Source organism: Drosophila obscura, unplaced genomic scaffold, assembly GCF_018151105.1.
Source record: "Drosophila obscura isolate BZ-5 IFL unplaced genomic scaffold, ASM1815110v1 contig_73, whole genome shotgun sequence".
In the NCBI taxonomy this organism is placed as follows: Eukaryota; Metazoa; Arthropoda; class Insecta; order Diptera; family Drosophilidae; genus Drosophila; species Drosophila obscura.
Window position 1 is genome coordinate 9400841 of NW_024542865.1, and position 21089 is coordinate 9421929.

At 49.3% G+C, this 21089-nt stretch overlaps 3 protein-coding genes across 4 annotated transcripts; 2 read left to right on the top strand and 1 right to left on the bottom strand.

Moving 5' to 3' along the window:
- Positions 1-1976: 1976 nt before the first annotated feature.
- LOC111068693 (putative uncharacterized protein DDB_G0290521) lies at positions 1977-3294 on the top strand. 2 transcript variants are annotated; one of them, XM_022358368.2, is made up of 3 exons: positions 1977-2389; positions 2450-2723; positions 3003-3294. In XM_022358368.2, the coding sequence occupies exons 1-3, from the start codon at positions 1997-1999 to the stop codon at positions 3128-3130; spliced, it is 795 nt and encodes a 264-aa protein (XP_022214060.2). In that variant the 5' UTR covers positions 1977-1996; the 3' UTR covers positions 3131-3294. The 2 variants fall into 2 exon arrangements, with proteins under 2 accessions (XP_022214060.2, XP_022214059.2); XM_022358367.2 differs by having other exon boundaries at positions 2450-3294.
- A 2215-nt stretch (positions 3295-5509) lies between these two features.
- On the bottom strand, positions 5510-19325 carry LOC111068686 (CAD protein). Its single transcript, XM_022358355.2, has 7 exons — positions 19076-19325; positions 14166-18181; positions 13981-14085; positions 8288-8427; positions 6345-8214; positions 5904-6287; positions 5510-5836 (listed from the first exon to the last, which is right to left on the bottom strand). Exons 2-7 carry the CDS (start codon positions 18165-18167, stop codon positions 5627-5629), a joined length of 6711 nt encoding a protein of 2236 aa, XP_022214047.2. The 5' UTR covers positions 18168-18181; positions 19076-19325; the 3' UTR covers positions 5510-5626.
- LOC111068687 lies at positions 9477-13741 on the top strand. Its single transcript, XM_022358356.2, is given in 3 exon segments — positions 9477-10300; positions 10373-12461; positions 12463-13741. Coding segments are annotated over 3 exon segments (3186 nt in total). The 5' UTR covers positions 9477-9713; the 3' UTR covers positions 12973-13741.
- Positions 19326-21089: the final 1764 nt, after the last annotated feature.

Genomic DNA, 21089 nt, shown 5'->3' on the forward strand with positions numbered 1-21089 from the left:
CGATAATGACGATGTGTAGTCGCTTTCCGACATGTTGGCAAAAAACCAAAACAAAAAGGAACGGATCGAAAAATGTGTGTTATTAGAAAAATAATATAAAAAAAACAGACTTCACAATTTTATTTTAGAGAGCTAAGTGTAGCTGTGCTTATCGCACTACAACCAGTTTAAGACAAATATTCCAGATTGGGTATTTTTGTGTGCGACATTTATTTTTAATTTTTTGTCTATAGATGTATTTATTAAATTTCAGTCAATGTGACCAAAAGTAGTACCCCTATTCGTGCAGTGGGGATGCCAATTAGCACATAAAATAAATGTTGCACTAAAAGCCAACGTTAGTTTTAATAAATGCCAGACACTGAAGTCTGCATATGAAAATTAAAAATATAATTGATGGTAAAATTATAATAATAATGTTGTAAACACAACACAAGGAATACCCATACTCCAGAACAAAACACTCAAAAACAATGGAAATGCAACACAATGCAACGCCACCGAAAATTACAAAAATATCCACAATAAAATATTCACAAATCTACAAAAAAAAAATACTCTCTCATAATTGTAAATTAAATTAATATATTTTATTGTGTTATCTATTTACATATATTCATAAATTTGTTAACTTGGTTTTTGCAATTCAATAAGAGTTAGAGTAGTGTGAATAACTGAACGTTCGATAGCTCAATATTATCGATGACAAGGCAACCCTGTGGCATCGATAACTCTTTTCTTCCGTTTCCGCAGATATTCCTTTATTTTCCGTTCAACTGGCGAAGAGGTAAGATGTGCTCTGCTCGTAAAATCCTTTTTTTTTTTTGGTGCTAAAATAGTTTTAATAAAAGCTCCACACACACACACACACACTCACACAACCATGTCGTGCTTCAATATTAAACAAGTGAAACACGCATAATAATAGCATTTCTGCTTGTAATAAACATTTTTTTTTCTTAACCAAATGTCCGCAATTTCGGTGCAAACTTTGTGGCTTGGCCTTTTATTCCTCTATTTGGCTATATGACGGACTATTTTGTGTATTTTCGATTTTAGCATAGCTCCATACACACGCATGTCGCGCTTCTACATTAAACAAGTGGAACACACACAAAATACAAGAATTTTCGCTAATTTTTGATCAACGCAAAGGCCGCCATCTTGTTGCAAATTTTTGGCTGTGGCTAGGCTTTTGATTCTTGTATTTGGCCCTTTGTTGAATTATTTTGTGTAGTTTTGATTTCAAAATAGCTCAATACACCGGCATATCGCGCTTCAACATTAAACATCTGTAATTTTTTTCTCAACGAAAGGGCCGCCATCTTGTTGGAAATTTTTGGCTGTGGCTAGGCTTTTGATTCTTGTATTTGGCCCTTTGTTGAATTATTTTGTGTAGTTTTGATTTCAAAATAGCTCAATACACCGGCATGTCGCGCTTTAACATTAAACATCTGTAATTTTTTTCTCAACGAAAGGGCCGCCATCTTGTTGAACATTTTTGTCTGTGGCTAGGCTTTTGATTCTTGTATTTGCCCTTATGTTGGATTATTTTGTGCAGTTTCGTGTGTTTAATACTAAAAACCAATAGAGAGGAAACACACTTACATATTTCCTGTAATTATTCTTAGCTTGTTCTTTCAAGTGGCTAGCCGGTAAGTTGTGTTGTGTTTTCTGCTTATAAAGTGCGTTTTGTTTTGTTAAAATTGTTTGAAAAATAAACCCATAACACACACGCATGTCGCGCTTCAATAATAAAAAAGTGAAACACACAAAAAAAAGCGTTTTATGCCGCCATCTTGGTGAACATTTTTGGCTGTGGCTTGGCTTATGTGTGTTTATATGGTGTGTCTGTGTCTGTGTATGTGTGTGTGTGTGTGTGTGTATCCTGAATGTGCCACGCATACTTTTTGTTGCTACAACGTTAACTAAATGCGACTGCAAACATTCACCGCTCATTTAAATTGATTTCACAGATAAGATTCAACTTCGGAAAATGTCGTCCACCCCTCCACCTTCTGCCCCACCCTCGGCCCCCCCTTCGCCGGCTCCCCCTTCGCAAGCTCCACCTTCGCCGGCTCCCGCTTCGCCGGCTCAGTCTTCGGCTGAGTCTCAAGCTGTGTATATACTGCTGACAATGGCACAAGCAGAACAAGGGCCACCCACTTCGGTACTACCTGAAACGGATCAGCCAGTTGAGCTTGCTCAAATAGAAGCCATACAGCCAATACAGTATACAATGCCAAATGCAGAACAAGTGCCACCGGACCCGGTGTTGCCTGCAACGGCTCAGCCGATGGGGCTTGATTTAATTACGCCTGTGCATATAATGCCAAATATGGCAACACCGGCACCAGGGCCATTAGTATTGATGGACACCAATAATGTTGTAAGTATTTTCGATCCTGCAAAAACTTCCAAAGGTACAAAATGTTTTTTCGCTTTATAGCAGGTGGAAAAGCGAACAGTAAATAAAAAAAAGAGAGAAAAGAAACGGCCAGTACCTTATCATGGACCTACAACTCGTAGTATGTCAAGACGTTTTCGGGGATTCACCGCAAGCTTGCCACCCGGGGGGATCCATGGTGAGAACGCAGAGATTCCAAACGATATTCTCTCAGCCCCGAACCCAGAAATAATTGGCACTCAAACCAATGGGACTTTGAATGATGTTGGATCCTCAGGTCAACGAGCCGATATATCTTATCAGAACGCTGTAAATGGTGAGGGCCAAGTACAGCCGACTGGTACACAGGATATAACAGAAGCTAAATCAGTGGAAACTGAATCATCAATTGAGGTTCCCAAAGAAAATTTGGAATTGGGAGAAAACGAAGGGGGGATCCATGGTGAGAATGCAGAGACTCCAAACGATATTCTCTCAGCCCCGAACCCAGAAATAATTGGCACTCAAACGAATGGGACTTTGAATGATGTTGGATCCCCAGGTCAACGAGCCAGAGTAGTTTTAGCCGATATATCTTATCAGAACGCTTTAAATGGTGAGGGCCAAGTACAGCCGACTGGTACACAGGATATAACAGAAGCTAAATCAGTGGAAACTGAATCAACAATTGAGGTTCCCAAAGAAAATTTGGAATTGGGAGAAAACGAAGGGGCCGAATCTTAATTATCTACAAAAAAAAACAACGACAATAAATCGCAGAACGAATATCCCACAGATTGAAGGATAATCCTGCGTTACATTACATTTCAACTTAATTGATTATAAATACATACATCATTTCTTCATTCTTAAATGTTTAATGATAAAATTAAAATTATAGTTATTCAAACAGATTTGTTTATGTTTTAATTATTTTTTTGTTTTTAGCATTTTTGTGATTTTCTGATCGCTCTCCCCTGGTGATTGGGTAGTTGTAGCTATACTCCTGAAAGCGCGAGGAGTTGGTTTGGTGGCACTTACCGCTCGACCTACGGCTAGGTGGCTCTTTGAATGGACAGAAGACCTTCGGAAAGGTTCATCGGTAAAGGCCAAGGTATGTACTATGTATGTTTATTGCTGGACGCGATAGTAATTCGGTTCCTGGTATGCAGTGTGGAGATTCATGACAAGGGTAGGCTACTGAGGGTAGTTAGCTCTGTTGCGCAGCTTTTTAGTGTTCAACAACGACCATCTGTAGGGGTAGGTGTGCTCTGTTGCGCACCTGTGCGTTGGAGGGGAAGCTCTGTCACGCACCTTTGAATGCATTTCAATGGATATGCTCTGTTATGGGAACACCGGTAAAAATATGCCTTACTTATATAATTAATTTCATAGCATCGAATGTATTATTGTCGGTATAGTCTCGGAGCCCGGTGACAAATCCGGAGAAAGCAGGATAAAAAGCTGGCTAAAATTGCGCCTGAACCACCAGCCACTCGTAGGGCTCGAGACCCAGTGAAATATCAGCATCTGGTATTGTTCGAATGGGTTTTGTGAATATTTAAATATATTACATTTGGCGAGCGTATGGTTTGTTTTTAGTAGGATTAAATATATAGTCTATATTTACATAGCGAAGTTCGTTCAAAGAATTAATGTTAATTAATGGTATAAAGAATCATTGCATATTCCGTAAGTAGTAGCATAATATTCATAGCTCATTTAATTACTTTCAAAAAATAGGACAAGATAGAAAGCAATTTGGATGGCTATATAGAGGAAAGTATAGAGATTGTTTTGATTTTATGGGAATTTGGATATGATAATTAATCTTATTATTCAAATATCAGCCAAATAGCTCAATCGATATATAGCGGAGCATGTATTAAAATACCAATGTGGAAAATCAGTTTTCAAATTCCAATAAAAGGGCAAGCAAACAAATTAAAATAGTATTCCATGGGCCAACAGAAAAATAACCCATTGCTCTAGCATCGGTATTTAGTGCAAGTAAAAACTGCCAAATTTTATATAGCAGTTGTCTGTAAACGGAATACCTTTAAATTGGGGATGCTGATGCTGCTATATAGCAGCATTCTGCTTATGTTGCATTCCCCCACCCCACTGTAACAACAGTTCGAGCTCCACTCCGGAGGTCCAGAAATTTCACACATTTCGTTTACCAACACGCTGTTGCGTTCAACTGGAAAATTATTGCGCTGCACTTTTCCAAAAAGTATTCCCCTTAAAATTAAATAAACTAAACTCTTTTGCTGATTGCGATTCGCCAGGCGTGTAGGTCCACCTATATCCAAAATACGCGTGAAGGGCAACAGGTTCCAGTAGCAGAGTGAAAAAATTTAGTGCGCACTGTAAAATTGTTGCAGTTGCAGTTCCAGCCACAACACAACAGCAGCCACAACTCGCGTGGGGCCACAACAAGTGAAATGGAGAGCACAAATAAAAATATCGCAGCTGTGGCTAACTCGGGAGGGTACTTTCTGGGCATTCGACAGTCGCTGAGGGCTCTGAAACGTGGGGAGGCCAAGCTCGTTCTTGTCGCCAGAAATATACCCACAATTATGCGCATTAAGCTGGAGCAAAGCGCCGCAATTGCCAAGGTCGAGATCAAGAATTATGGTGGGACCAACAAAGAGTTGGGCCTCGCCTGCGGTAAAACGTTCCGTGCGAGCACAATGTGCATTACCGATGCTGGTGATTCGGACATCCTTGGTTCCTCATCGGCTGACAATTGAAATGCTCAAAATGAATTTCTGCATATGCAATGCAAACAAAATTATACTTACCCGTAAATTTAAATTTTAAATAAAGGAACTTGTTTCCCTGAATGTGTTTTATGGTTCAATTGGACAAGTGTATTATTTTTCGTATGGAAAGGGGGCAAGGCAGTCAGTCCCAGTGGCTCTGGGAGGATTTTCTATATCTTAGGAGCGATTGGCTTTTACATTTGTTCTAGATGTTGGACGCTTTCCTGCTAGGGCTAATGGGCAGGCTTACTTAACTCTCTGCTAACGAGTCTCCCATTCCAGCTCCGAGCTCCCACTGGATACAGCTCACTACTAAGTACTTTAGACTGAAACCTGTTGAGTGAAACATTTTCTGTGTTGTAACCAATTGAAGGATGTCTTTAATAACTATCACAAACTGAATGTGTAACTGAATGCTGGGGCATATTTCTATCTAAATATTGGAAAAAAGAACGTTGCAAATGGAAGTCCATTACAGAGCAGTGCTGCGGCACCCAACGACCATGGCCAGCAGAGCCATGCGAATGTACATGCCGTACTCGGCCTGCCGGAAGTAGGCAGCGCGCGGATCCAAATCAAAGTCGCGACTGATCTCATCCAGACGGGGCAACGGATGCAGCACAATCATACGCTTTTTGGCCAGCGTCATCAGCTTGGGCGTGACAATGAAGCGACCGTAGCACTGCAACAAAAAAACAATACGAAACGCATTCGAATAAATCAGTGAGCGGACTATTCTGGGTGCTTACCTTCTGATACTCTGCCTCGCTGTCGAAGCGCTCGCGTTGTACGCGCGTCATGTAGAGGACATCGGTGTCGGCGAGCACCGACTCGAGCGAATTGCAGTATAGCTGCTTCACGCCGCGCTCGTTTACATAATTGCTGATCTCTTCCGGCATCTGGAGTGTGTTGGGCGCCACATACTGCAGCGTCACATTGTAGAGGGTGAGGAGACGCGCCAGGGAGTGGACAGTGCGGCCGTTTTTCAGATCGCCACACATGGTGATGGTGAGTCCGTTGACGGTGCCGATCTCCTCCCGTATGGTAAAGATGTCCAACAGTGCCTGGGTGGGATGCTCGCCGACGCCATCGCCAGCATTGATCACCGGCTTGCGGGAGTACAAGGCGGCACGCTGAAAGGGCAGGGCAAATTAACGGATGGTAAGGTCTTTAATCCATTGCATACTTACAGCCACAGCACCGGGTAGGGGATGGCGCAGCACCATGACATCTGCATAGCTGGCCATCACTTTGATGCTATCCTCCAGGGATTCGCCCTTCTTCACGGACGATGTGAGCTGATCCATGCTGATCATTCGGCCGCCCAGTCGTTGCATGGCAGCGGCGAAGCTGCACTGCGTCCGTGTGCTCACCTCGTAGAAGACGCTGGCCATGATCTTGCCGCGCAGTAGATCGTCCACCGGCCGGTCCTTGGTCACCCGCGACTTGAGCAGCTGCGCCAGATTGAATATGTCGTTTAGTTGGTCCTTGCTGAACATGTCCACGGTCAGGATGTGCTTGCCCACCAGCGAGTGGGCCACCGGATTGGCACTGGGCTGAGCGTACTGATTGGCCGTCGCCGTCGCCGATCCTGACCCTGACATGGCGGTCCTCTGCAGATAGTCCCGCAGGGTGGTGTTGCTGGACGAGTCCAGGCGGTGGCGCGGCGACGGCGAGATGGGCCGTAGGAAGCTGTTTGAACTATTGGCCTCGTCCACAAAGTGCACCTTGGCCGATCCTTCCACAGTCAAGAGGCGGGCGAATGTGTCATTGGCATCCCTATCGCTGGGCAGCTCCTCTGTGGCCTCGGACAGCAGCAGCTGCTGGGCGCCTGCCTTGGTGCGTACATTCTGCCCGAATCCGGGCTGGACGAGTACCTGGCCATCGATGAAGGCCACCTCGCCGCGCAGCACGACGCGATGGACACGACCCGTCACCTTGGTCCCCTCGAAGGGCGTCCAGCCAGCCTTGGTCTTCAACTCGCTGCCAGTGATGGTCCACTCCTCATCCAGATCGACCTCTACATAGGTGTGCGGCTGCTCGGGCAGATTGAAGATGTTGCGCGGATTGCGGTGCAGCTTGCGTTTGATATCCTCCATGGTGAGCCGTCCCTCGTGCACAGCCTGCAGCAGGAGCGGCAGAATGGTCTCCAGGCCGGGAAAACCGGGCGGCGGTTTCTCGGATCGTTTCTCCGCGAGCGTGTGCGGTGCATGATCGGTGGCAAACACATCGATGTACTCCATGTGGTCCCACAGAGCCTCCTGGTCTTCGGGCGAGCAGAGGAGCGGACGCACCTCTGACATGCCCTTGCCCAGACGCTCCACATCCTTGGTGCTGAGGAACAAATGGTGCGGACACACTTCGCACGTCACCTTGATGCCCTTCTCCTTGGCCGCTCGGATCAGCTGGATCTCCTCCTTCCTGGCCACATGGCAAATGTGCACATGGCGATCCAGAAGGTGTGCCAGCAGCACCACAGCCGCCATGCTTTGCTTCTCCGCGTGGCAGACGATCGGCGCCCGTTTGGGCCAGTGTGAGAGATGCCGCTGCCAGGCCGTCATATCGCTGAGCCTCAGTGTGCCGTACGTGTCGTTGAGGTACATCTTGAGGCCACAGGCTTGCGTGGCCAGCTCGTGGGCCTGCGCCCAGTTCGCATCGGAGGCGCCCAAATACAGGGCATAGTCACAGCGGGCCCCAAGGCGTGCCAGCTCCTGGAACTCAGCAAACGTCTCCTTGTCCACTATCGAGGGATTTGTGTTGGGCATGGCACAGACCAGCGTCACACCGCCAGCCAAGGCGGCGGCTGTGCCGCTGGCAAAGTCCTCCTTGTGTGTGGCACCCGGCTCCCGCAGATGCACATGGACATCGATGAAGCCCGGCAGCTTGACAATCCGCCGTGAGGTCATGCAATCCGTGTGCGTCTTCATTGCCGGCTGGCCACCCATCAGGCGCATCGATTCCACCAGCAGTTTGGTGCACTTGACATCCGTCACCAAGGGTATGGAGTAGTCCACCGCCAGGCGGCGGGTGCGATAGCCATGAGTCATGAAGGAGGATACCCTGAAGGACAAGGCAAGGATGTATAATAGGATGTGTAATATGTATATATATGTATATGTATGTGGACACTCACCTTCTGACACCTCCCCCACTCATGGGCAAATTGATGACCAAATCGAACTGTTTGTTGGCCAGAAATTCGGCCAAATGCTGCAAATCTCCATTGATGTCGTCCGGTGTTGTCTTATCGAATGTCCACTGTACCGATTCCACCTACAGAGAGCAGAGATCAGAGATCGGAGAGAGAGAGAGAGTGCATTAGAGAGACAGCAATTCCAAGGCCAACTGCACGTCAGTGAAAATCAACTTCAACTTCAAATGCAATCAATTGTTTGCCGAGGCCACACACAGAGGGAGAGATATCGCTATTTATGGGATGGCGATGGTGTACCCACACTCCATGTAGACATGCCAGATCCCCCCAACAATACCAGTTTATAGCCCCGTTACAATGGCACAGTGGGTCGCGAATCGCGAAAAAGGGGAATGCTCCCTATCCTCATTTATTATTATTATTTTTAGTATTAGCTTTCAGTTACTTTTGGGACCATGAGGTCTGTTAGGGCCATGCAAAGAGTCTGCCAAATAGCGATTTCAGTTTCCAAAAGACTTTCTTGGTTAGAGCTCAATATCGAGAGTTATATCAGGGACTGCAATAATGATTATTATTATAATCAATAAAAATAAATATAAAGAAAAAGAATAATGATTTTTTTTTACTTGTAAATCATTATGTTGCGGGTGAGTAAATAAAAATTAAAATAAATCATTATTGTATAATTTTTTGAATAAAACTTATAATGATTGCAGTCCCGGGGATATATAACTGAGTTATATATCACTTTTCGATAGACTCAACTCTCTTCAAAAGATATATGCCATGTATTTTTAATTTAAATTGTCAGAATACAAATTGAGAGTAAATTGAATTGTATAATTAATTTCTTTGCCACAAATAAAGCGACTAATAATGGCAAATGTTCAACGAATAACAAAGGTTAGAGCTTTTTAGGCTATCCACAATATTATAAGTTAATTACACCAAGCACCTGTAGCAACTCGGTGTTCTTTATGATGGGATCTCACAAGTGAAAAGTTATAGAGATTTAAATTGGAATTAAATAGAATTTAAAAGCGACTTAAGCGAATGTTTTCCAATGTCCCATTCATGATATGATATGTGTTGGTCCCAGTGTAAAGTGAAAATAAGTACTCGCAAAGTCCATAAGTAAATTGTGCTTTCGTTTGGTTCGAGTTCGAGTTTACCTGGAACCGAACACCCTGACGCCACATATAGAAGACGAGCAGCGAGCCGGAAGTGTCAGTCACTTATCTCCGCTGATGGCTGTATGATTGCGATTGTTTGATTGTTGATTGGTGGCGATCTTATCAGGGCGAAGGAGAAGACTGCTGCGGCCAGACAAAAATCGAACTTGGTCAGAGGCACACACAGAGAGAGCTGTGTCTACCAGTAAAGAGACCAACACAACAGCCAGGCCATGGGTTGCTCCTGCTCGAGGCCATTGGAATACGACGGCGCCACGCCCAATCCACTGCAGGCGGCCATTGCCCCACCGCGCGTCCAGCGGCGACGCCAACAGGAGGAGAAGCGTATGCGTCAGTTGCAGAAGCTCCAGAAGCGCAATGCTCGTAAGCGGCAACAGAAGCGAGTATCAAGCGGGGGCGGCTCGTCAGGATCCATTCAGCGGCGCCGTGTAAGCGGCGGCAAACAGTGCCAGGATCTGGCGCTGCAGCTGCGTCTGCTGGGTGGAAGCAATGGCAGCAGTGCCACCGAGTGTGTCAGCGCATTGTACGCGCGCACTTTGGAGCACCAGCGGGAGGAGCTGCAGCGAACCATCGAGCAGAAGACACTGCAACAGCTGGACAAGGAGCTGCACACGTTCCTGCTCAACCAACTGCTGCTGGGCTTGCAGTTCTTTGCGCACTTCGACGCCGAGATGGGGGCCATGGACGTGGAGCTGCAGTTCCAGCGGCGTGCCTGTGGCCAGTCCCTCACCGAGCACAGTCTGCTGCAGGCGAGTGCCATAGATGTGGCTGTGGCCAAGCATCTGCTCTTTAAGCCCATGTAGGTGGCAGCAGCCCTGTCCTCCGCACATTTAGCTGATCTCTGATCGCTCTCTTTTCTTTCTTGCTTTAGAGCTGCCAAACACTCCCAGCCCCTGCAGAAGCCGCTGACGTATGTGGTGTTCGAGAACGTGGACATATCGCGGCCCAACGATGCCAACTATGACTCGATAGCCACCCTCTGCAAGGTGCTGCTCGAGTCCGACTACTACACATCCACGCCCTGCCGCTCCGAGTATGTGCAGCTAATGGAGCAGTCCCGCTGGATGGGCTATGTGCGCCTGAAGCTCAGGGAGGAGCAGGGAGCCCACGAGCAGGCGCAGCCAGCCAGTTCGAGTCCGCGTCCGATTGGGCGGGCCGCCAGCAGCGGCGATGAGGGTGAGGGCGATGGCATCTACACGGACGGTGGCGGATCCACATCCGGCTACAGTTCGGGCAGCTGGCGGGAGGGGGACTACGATCACGTCTATCTGGCACGCCTCAACACTCTCCGGCCCATGGAGGAGCTGAGAATGGGCAGCGGCCCGCCGTTGGAGAGGAACGTTCTGCCAGAGGGTTGCATTTGCCGACTGGCCAGCTGCCTGCCCGCCTGGCTGGAGCAATCAGATGATGACGATGACGACGAGGACGAGTCCTGCCCCAACAGCGATGGGGAGGAGGAGGAGGAGGCCGATGAACAGGAGGCGCCACGTTCCGCCTACGAGACAGTCCAGGTGCTGCGCCAGTGCCGCGTGGAGCAGCAGCGGCGACAGGCCCTGCTTCAGCAGAGCTACCTCAGCTCCGAGCAGTTCATGAAGTACTTTGCGGATCTGCTGCGCCAGCAGCTGGCCCGCGAGCTGCAGATCCCCGCCTCGTTGCTGGCGAACGGCAGCTATCGGGGCTGCAGCGTCTACACGGACAGGGAGGAGCTGGTGCCGGCCATTCATGTGCCCAACGCTTGGCCCGACTGCGCCTTCGAGTTCAATCTGAGGGCGCGTCCGCGGCTCACCAATCTGCACACGGACGAGAAGTTCCAGTGGCCCACTGAGCAGATGAGGAATCGGATTCGCTCTTTCGGTTTCCATGTGGTGCCAGTGGGCTATGCGCCGAAGCATTCGCGGAATCCCTTTCGGGAGCTCGAGTGGCGCATTGTCTTCCCGCAGGCGGAGCAGTTCCTGGAGCGCCAGCTGACGGCCATGCAGCTGAAGGTGTTCCTCCTGATGAAGGTGCTGGTGCGCACCTTTGTGAGCGACAAGTGCCAGGCCATGGGCTCCCTGGTGGAGCAGCTGCGTGCGCATCTCTTCTGGCAGTGCGAGCGGCACAGCAACGACTGGCCCGAGGAGTTTCTCGGGGAGCGGCTGCTGCGCTTCGTGCGCTCCTTCGACGAGTGCCTCGCCCGCAAGCATCTCAGCGACTACTTCATCGAGCGGCGCAACCTGTTCGAGCACGTCCCAGAGGATGCCCTCATGGAGCTGCGCTCCATTATGGCCGGCATTGCCGAGCAGCCGCTCCTCCATCTCGTGCAGGCACTGCGGAACCTCGACCATGCGCCCGACTTCTATCCCAAGTTGGACTACAAGCGGCTGCTGGAGAACTTCTGCTGCCAGGACTACCTGCAGCTGCACAGCTGGGGCAGGTTCTCCCGCTCGGCCAACTCCATCCTGCAGCAGGCGCACCTGCAGCAACAGCAGCTGGATGAGGAGCAGCAGGAGCAGTCACAGCGAGTGGAGGTCACCGACGCCCGGGGACTGCTCGGCATGCCGCAGCATCAGGAGCGCTCAAGGGGCAAGTTGCGGCGCAAGACCCAAATGCTGCGCGCCTCCAACCAGCAGCTGCAGGAGTTGGCCGACCAGCGGCGTTCCTCGCTGGACTCCTCCTCGATGATGGACATGTCCATGCAGCTGCTGCTGTCGCGCTCCCGCAGCCTGCAGGACACTCCGCCGTCGCAGTGCCCGGCGGGGCCGCAGCTCAACAACGGCCTGGAGATACTGCGGCGCACCAATCTGCTGGAGCTGCTGATCGACCATCTGCTGGCCATGCTGGCCAAGGCCACTCAGTTTGGCAATCGGCTGCACGCGGAGCTCTACTTGGAGCAGGCCCAGCGGCTGTGCCGACTGTACCAGAAGCTCGGCTGCTCCCAGAATGCCCAGCACTATGTGGAGGAGCTGCTGCAGGCGTCGGCGGGACATTGAGGGGATGTGCGTGGCCGGTGCGGAGACTCCGCCTGCCCTGCCACGACGCAGCTTCTCCGGTTCTATCAGATCATCGCCATCGCCATCGCCAATGCCATCGCCACATCCTTCGCCGTTGACTCCCCGCCAGCGTCGCAAGTCCATCAAATTCATGGAGCATGTGGTACAGATCCACACACCCGATCCCATGTCCAGGCAGGTGCTGCCCCTGCCACACCACACGGCACCTGGAATACTGAAGGGAAACACACAGCCCAAGCCAGAGGGCGCGGTGCCAGGGATTAGGGAGGAACCCGCCCAAACAGTGGTTAGTCCCACGGAGAGCATCCTTTCGCTCAACACTCTGCTGCAGCGCCTCCACGTGGATCCGGACAGACTACAGACGCTCAGCAGCAAGACGGAACAGGTCATCCAGACTCTGGCACCTTCGGAGGCCAAGCGCGAAGAGCTGCGCGACATCCTCAAGCGGAATACGCAGAAGTTCAAAGAAGCCTTCAACTGAATTCGACCTTAATCCTATGCATAACTACGCAGGCTGCTATTTAAGTTTCTGGCCTAGCTACGAAAAACACAACTTAGGCTTCCGCAAATGGTTTTATTATTTTGAACAACATTCTTCAGGAATAGAAACCCTTTTTTCGAAACATTTGAACCTATTTTCAGAACACTTTGGGCACATAGAAAAAGTATCCATAACACACATTTTTTGCCACGAGGTGATCATGGAAAATCTTATTAATGGTCGTCATACTAATGCTTAGGGATACCTCAATCCCACAGTATATGACATGATGATCTTGCTCAATCATTTCGCGCACAGCATCGATATTTTTTGGCCCAAAAATTCATTTTAAGCTACACGAAATTCGATATCGAACGTGGGTCGTACATGAAAAAGTTGTATGTTTGTTTAATTCATAAAACTTCAAACTTTTTTATGCAACTGACCATTTGGTCGTAGTACGACTAGAAGTGACCTAGGCCAGAAACATAAATAGCACCCCTCGTATGTATGTATATATCTATAAACTATAACTGTAAGTTTCCCCCACTCACAGATAAGACCCAGCGAGCACTCTGCTGAAAAGTACTCTACAGTACCTTGAGCTACTGAATCCATTTGGCTAGTGAGCACTCGAAGTGAATATTACAGGGTATATGTTTGAGTTAAGGCATCAAGGCATAAAGGTGACTCCAATAGGTAAAGGCTACGGATAAAATAACTCCTCATAACCGAAGATCGTACAATTATCTATGAGCATATTTACAATAAAATAAAATAAAACTAAATTCAGATCTTTCGATTCTACAAATTGCAATTAAAGAAACCTCCCGGTGCCAAGGAAAACAAATAGTAGCATCAAGCATCTCTCTGCCCACGTCATGCACAAGCTATGTGTGTTGTTTTTGATACCAGTCTGAACTAGAGATCCCCCCCAAGTACTTTCCCCGTCCAAGCCAATGGGCTGGGCCTAAATATTCAATTTTAAAAAATCGTTTTAGCACTCACATCAACGCCATGTTCCGCATAGAAGTCGCCCGTGCCCATGGAGGCGTACAGCTTGTAGCCCATCTTGGCCAGGTCCCGTATGGAAGGAAGCAGCTCCATTTTATGCTGCCCAAAACGAAAGGAATTCGAATTATAAAAGGGGAAATATCTCAAAATATGCATACGGCAAGGAACCAAACGCTCACCTTGAAGCTGCCAACGGAGAGGAGTACGGCGTTCTTGGGTATCTGAAAGCCAGTGGACATCATGGCCTTGAGGTAGGCCTCGTAGCGGTTGTCGCCAAAGCCGGCCACTTCGCCGGTGGAGGCCATCTCAACGCCCAGCTGGACATCGGCTCCCGCAAGGCGGGAGAAACTAAACTGTGGCACCTTTACACCGACCTTGCCGACTCCATGGAGCACATCGACGGGCTCCACATCCATGCCGACTATGGCCCTGGTGGCAGTGGCCACAAAGTCATGGTCGAGGGTCTTCGAGACGAAGGGGAAAGAGCGCGAGACGCGCACATTGCACTCAATAACCTTGAGTTCGTTGTTCTTGGCAATCAGTTGCATGTTGAAGGGTCCGGTGACATCCAGAAGACTGGCCAGGGCGCAGGTGATCCGCTTGATGGCCTCCAGTGTCTCCGCGTTGAGATCCTGCGGCGGTGTGACCAGCGTTGCATCGCCCGAATGGACGCCAGCATTTTCCACATGCTCGGAGACGGCCATGCAAAGGATCTGACCGTCGGCCGCGACAGCATCAACGTCGATTTCCTTGGCCTCGGTGAGAAACTTGGATATGACCACCGGATGCTCGCGACTCACCTCCGAGGCGGCGTTCAGATACGTCTCCAGATCCTGGTTGGAGTAGGCCACATTCATGGCCGCGCCGGACAGCACATACGAGGGCCGGACCAGGCAGGGATAGCCCACCTCCTCGCAGAACTCGATGGCCGACTTGAGGTTGGTCAGCTCCTTCCAGCGCGGCTGGAGGATGCCCTTCCGATCGAGCATGCGCGAGAACTTGAAACGATTCTCGGCACAGTCAATGGAGTCCGGGGAAGTGCCCAGAACCTTGGCCTGCTGCCGGTGCAGATCCATGGCAATGTTGTTGGGCAGCTGGCCGCCCATCGAGAGGATGATGCCATCGGAGGACTCCAGTTCGTAGATGTCCATCACCACCTCAAAGCTGATCTCCTCAAAGTACAGCCGATCACACATGTCGTAGTCGGTGGAGACCGTCTCCGGATTGTAGTTGATCATAATGGTGCGCTTCTCCAGCTTGCGCAGCTCCCGCAGACAGCCCACGGCACACCAGTCAAACTCCACCGAGGAGCCAATGCGATAGACGCCCGAGCCCACCACAATGATGTGACCGCCGGGGAACTCCACGTCGTGCTCGGTGCCGTGATAGGTCGTATACAGATAATTGGTGCTCGCCGGCCACTCACCGGCCACCGTGTCGATCTGCTTGACAGACGGACGGATGCCCAGCTCGTGTCGCTGTTGGCGCACCACCAGCTCAGTGCTTTTGGTTACCTTGGCTATCTGCTTGTCGGAGAAGCCCAGACGCTTGGCCTTCAGCAGCAGATGGTGGTCCAGCTGTTTGCCGTCGGAATTGTGGCGTCTGAGATAGTGATAGAAGCAGACAATGCGCTCCAGTTTGTGCAGGAACCACTGATCGATTTTGGTCAGTTGATGCATCTCATGGATGTTCATGCCCAAGTACAGGGCAGCGGCCAGGAAAAAGGGCCGTCGATCTGTGGGCTCTGACAGCTGATCCGCCAGCAGCTGCTCATCCACGACCACACCGTCCGCATCGAAGCCCAGCACATCGCTGTCGACCATGCGTAGGGCCTTCTGGAAGGCCTCCTCGAAGCTGCGTCCAATGGACATTACCTCGCCCACGCTCTTCATGGAGCTGCCGATGTGCTTGCTGACGCGCGAAAATTTGGCCAGATCCCAGCGCGGTATCTTCACCACACAGTAGTCGAGGGAGGGCTCAAAACAGGCCGTCGTATTCCCCGTCACCGAGTTCTTAATCTCGGGCAGGGGCAGCCCCAAGGCCAGTTTGGCGGCCACATAGGCCAGGGGATAGCCGGTGGCTTTGCTGGCCAGCGCCGAGCTGCGCGACAATCGCGCATTCACCTCGATGATGTAGAACTGCTCCGAGTGGGGGCACAGCGCATACTGGATGTTGCACTCCCCCACCACGCCCAGATGCCGGATGACCTTCAGGGCGGTGTTACGCAGCATTTGGTACTCTCGGTCCGAGAGCGTCTGCGAGGGTGCCACCACAATGCTCTCGCCCGTGTGGATGCCAAGCGGATCAAAGTTCTCCATGTTGCAGACGGTGATGCAATTGTCGAAGGCATCGCGCACCACCTCGTATTCGACCTCCTTCCAGCCTTTGAGCGACTTGTCCACAATCAGCTGGCTAGAGTGGGCCAGCGCCTGTTCGGCCAGGCTCTCCAGCTCCTGTTCGTTGTTGGCGAAGCCAGAGCCCAGGCCGCCCAGCGAGAAGGCGGCCCTTGCCATCACCGGATAGCCGAGACGTCCGGCCGCCTCCAGTGCCTCGGCCACCGAATAGACGGCCTCCGATGGCGCCACCTGCTCACCAATATCGTTGACAATCTGCGCGAAAAGCTTACGATCCTCCGTTTCGATGATCGACTGGATGGGCGTGCCGAGAATGCGGACATTGTACTTGTCAAAGACGCCAGCGCGATCCAGTTCCACGCCGCAATTGAGGGCCGTCTGGCCGCCAAAGGTGAGCAGCACACCGTTGGGCCGCTCCGATTTGATAACCTCCTCCACGTAGTGCGGTGTAAGGGGCAGGAAATAGCACTTGTCCGCCATTCCCTTCGAGGTCTGCACAGTGGCGATGTTCGGATTGATGAGCACCGTCTGGATGCCGCACTCGCGCATCGCCTTGATGGCCTGCGAGCCGGAGTAATCGAATTCGCCCGCTTGGCCAATGGACAGGCCGCCAGAGCCCAGGATGAGCACCTTGCGTGGCTTGGGCTGGACGGGCAGCAGCTTGGCGGGACGCAGTCGTCGCTCTATCAGCTCCGGCACACTCAGCTGGGGATTGCCGATGGATTCCATAAAGACATCGAACAGGAATTCGGTGTCGCAGGGTCCGGCATGATGCTCCGGATGGAACTGCACTGAGAAATAGGGCTTGGAGCGGTGCACAATGCCCTCGTTGGTGCCGTCATTGGCATTCACAAAGAGCTCCTCCCAGTCCCCGGGTAGATCCTGCAGATCCACTGCATAGCCGTGGTTCTGTGAGGTCATCAGGCAGCGGCCGGTGCCGCGGTGCAGACAGGGCAGATTGTGGCCACGATTGCCGTACTTCATCTTGTATGTGGAGCAGCCAATAGCTTTGGCCAGCAGCTGGTGGCCCAGACAGATGCCAAAGATGGGCTTCGTGCCGGCCTGAATGACGCGCCGCACCTGCTTAACAATCGCGTCGCAACTCTCCGGATTGCCGGGCCCGTTGGACAGGAAGAGGGCATCGTATTCGTCGTCCTTCAGCTCAGTGCTCCATGGCAGCAGCTGCACAGAGGCGCCACGCTGCAGCATACAGCGTAGCTGATTGAGCTTCAGGCCGCAGTCGATGATGGCGATGCGTGGACCCTTGCCACTGGTGGCATCTCCGAAGACCATCCTCTGCTTTACGCTGCACTCCTGGGCCAGGTTACGTTGGTTGGGATCCTCGAAGATCAGTTTGGTTGGCCCCTCCTTGGGGGCCTCGTACACGATGCGACCCAGAAGGCTGCCCTGTTCTCGCAGCTTTTTGGTGAGGGCGCGTGTGTCCACGCCACTGATGCCGGGCACCTTGTGCTCATTCATCCACTTGGGCAGCGTCTTGGCGCTGCGCCAGTGCCAGGCGCACTCGGCCACTTCGCCCACCACAAGGGCGGTGGCCTGGACGGCTCCCTTGAGCCACTCAAAGTGCTTGGGCAGGCCGTGTTCGTCCTCCTCCGCGCAGGGCACTCCGTAGTTGCCAATCAGGGGGTATGTCAGCACCAGAATCTGTCCACTGTACGAGCGATCTGTCAGCGCCTCTGTGTAGCCAACCATGCCCGTCTGGAAGACAACCTCGCCGCCCACGGGCCTATCCTTGTCCACATGGCCGAACGACAAGCCCGGAATGACGGTGCCATCCTCCAGCACCAGGTAACAGTCCACTTGTCGCATCTTTATCCTGTATCCTGTCCACAGAAGAAACAGAGAGTGTGAGAGAGATATGTATATATGTATGTTAAACAATAAAATTATGCATACGCACTTGGGATTACTTTTATTTGTGTACCTATTCTGATATAGCAATTAGATTGTATTATATTTTACATGTTTTATCTATTTTGATCCAAAATGGATCTGTACATCTATCCGATTACAATATACCCACGAACACACACACACATGTATAAAATGTCACTTCTGCCTGCTACGCACAAAACCAATACTCCCTTCTACTCGACAAGTACAGGATAGCATAAAGTCCCGTATAACAGAACAACAAACGTGCGGTTCTCTTCATACACAAACACACACACACATGACCTCTCTCACGCACTTTTGTCTGTCTCTATCTCTGTCGCCCTTATGTGTTTTGCTATGTCTGGCAGCAACATGTTGCTCGCGGCTGGAACAGTGGCGAAACTTTACCAGCTGTGTGTTTCTTTTCTTGCTACAATCAGCGCCTTATCAAAAATGGAAATGTATAGACAGCTTGAAAACACTGCCACGACATGAATGGAGGTGTTTTTTAAACCACAAATGACCAAAATATTCGATCATTTAAATATGGATAAATAAATCAAAATAGTAATAAACTTTTAAACATATTTTATCCACTCAGATGTTTGTTTACTAAGCACAAAGTGCCGCTGTTTACCACAACGTGCCGCTGGTTGTGCGAGTGTGTGTGAGCACACGTGTGAAGAAGTTCAAGAAGACTTGAAACCGGTTGGTACCCCAACAAAGTACTCCAAATCCAATGCGTATTTTAAGTGTGTTAAACTTGTGGAACAGTCCCCACCATTATGAATAAAGTTTTTACAATTTTGCGGTATATTATTTAGCCATTTAGATGCACTCACACAGACGACACCTTCGTTCACAGAAGCTTTTGATGCAGCTTGCAGTTGTAGTTGTAGATGGAGAGCACGTGTGTGTTAGAGCTGTGCTTTGGTTCTGTCTCACTTGATGTCCAATCAAAGTTTTATTTATAGTGCTTTGCAAACCTAATTTGTTTAGCATTCAATGCCGTTTGTTGTCTATTTATATCAATTAACAAAGGGAAGGAAACTGTGAATGGCGCAGTCAACCAAATTCGCCGCCTAATAGGATTGTTGATATTATATCGATATGGGTGATATTTGTTATTTTTGATACGATAATATCGGTAAGATATTTTGTCGCCGATTATATCAAGAATCGATATTTTTTGAAAATATTAACCACTGCGCGCAAGAGCTTCCGCTCGGACAAGATGGACAAAATAAATCGTTTACACAAAAATTGACCAGCACTCCGTATCGTGCAATGTTTGCATTTAAGAAACAGGCATCATCACATCGTTTAACAGACTTCTGGCGCCAATAATGTGAATGGCGAGGTTCGTAAACACACGTGCACATATGCAGAATCCAATATTGTTCTAAAGTTGAATATGTTTTGGCGTTTTAACAGGCAGCTAATGTTCAGTCCGATATTGACTTCGTCGCTGGTGTGTCGTTGCACGAAACACCGAAGAGGGTTAAGCAGATGGATTTGCGATCAATTTTAAGTGAAGAGAAGCAATTTGAAGGTAGAACTAAACAAAATATGCAATCATGCGTATATTACTGAAATATTTGTATAGAAGGTTGAGTTAAAAACCGAGAAATAACGCAAAAAGTCGCATTCATGATCTGCAAATATAATATGCCTGCCCGTTGCGTCGAAGAAGAGGGCTTGCAAATGCAAAGCGCCTGCCCCAAGTATAAGATGCCTTCTCGATTCAAAGTAAGTTTCGTTTATAAACCTCACACTGTAGATGAGATGCAGATGTTAAACTAAGGTTATATTTTATAGGCTGTTTACATGGGGCCGCCGGGGGGGGGGCGGGGGGCCAATTCCCCCCTCTGGCCGGGGGCCCCCCGTGGCCCCAAACCAACCAACAGCGCCGCCCGTACCCGCTCATGCGCCGTATCGCCGCCCATGTAAAAAGGCTATTAGATTACACAGTCCGTTAAGCATAGCTAGGCCGAAACCAAGGAAAATGTTAAAAGAATGTTCAACGATATTAAGCACATTGCATTCAGCAATGACGTCCTAACTGTGACTAGCTCAACTAGAGCATTTCTCACGTTGACAGCCCATTTTATAAACAATAATATCTTAGATAGTATTTGTTTAACTGCTGTTCGAATGCAGGAGGTATGTAAAATTTCATCTACCGTGCTATCCCAATAAACATATCTTTACATATGAAAATGTAAAACAGCGCGTATTTTTAAAGTCGCTGAATAAACAATATTGGAATATATAAAACTAATAAACAATTGAAAAAATTTTTGAATATTTTGCTCAATATATCGATATCTTAAAATAGATATATTCGATATGGCGTTATTTAAATGTATAGCCTGTTTACACTACGGTTGAGTTATTGCGTTATGGCACTAACCATACAACATATAGATGTGCCAGTTCATACAACGAAAGGGGCGCAAATGAGGTTTCTGTCCCAGCACCCCCAGGTCTTCGGCTAGGGTGCTGGGACCATTGTGTGGGTGCTGAGACGTTCGGGTCGTGGGCCTGAGACGTTCGGCATTTTTTCGACATGTTCGATTCATGACGAGATGCGAAAGCAAGCTGAGAATTGCAAATGTATGTGTGTAAACAGACACGACAAAATTTTATATCAATTCTTATTTTCCGAAACAGTTTTGAGTTTGTTTTGAGTTTCGTTTCCAGGTTACGTAAATGTGTGTGTGCCATGTATTCACACATAGTGTGCTTGTGTGTGAGCTCTACAATTGTTGGCCGCTTGAATTGGTTTTTCGTTTTGTTTTGAGGGCTGATGTGATGTAGCGACCTATTCAGGGCCGGATCAACCCTCAACCGGGC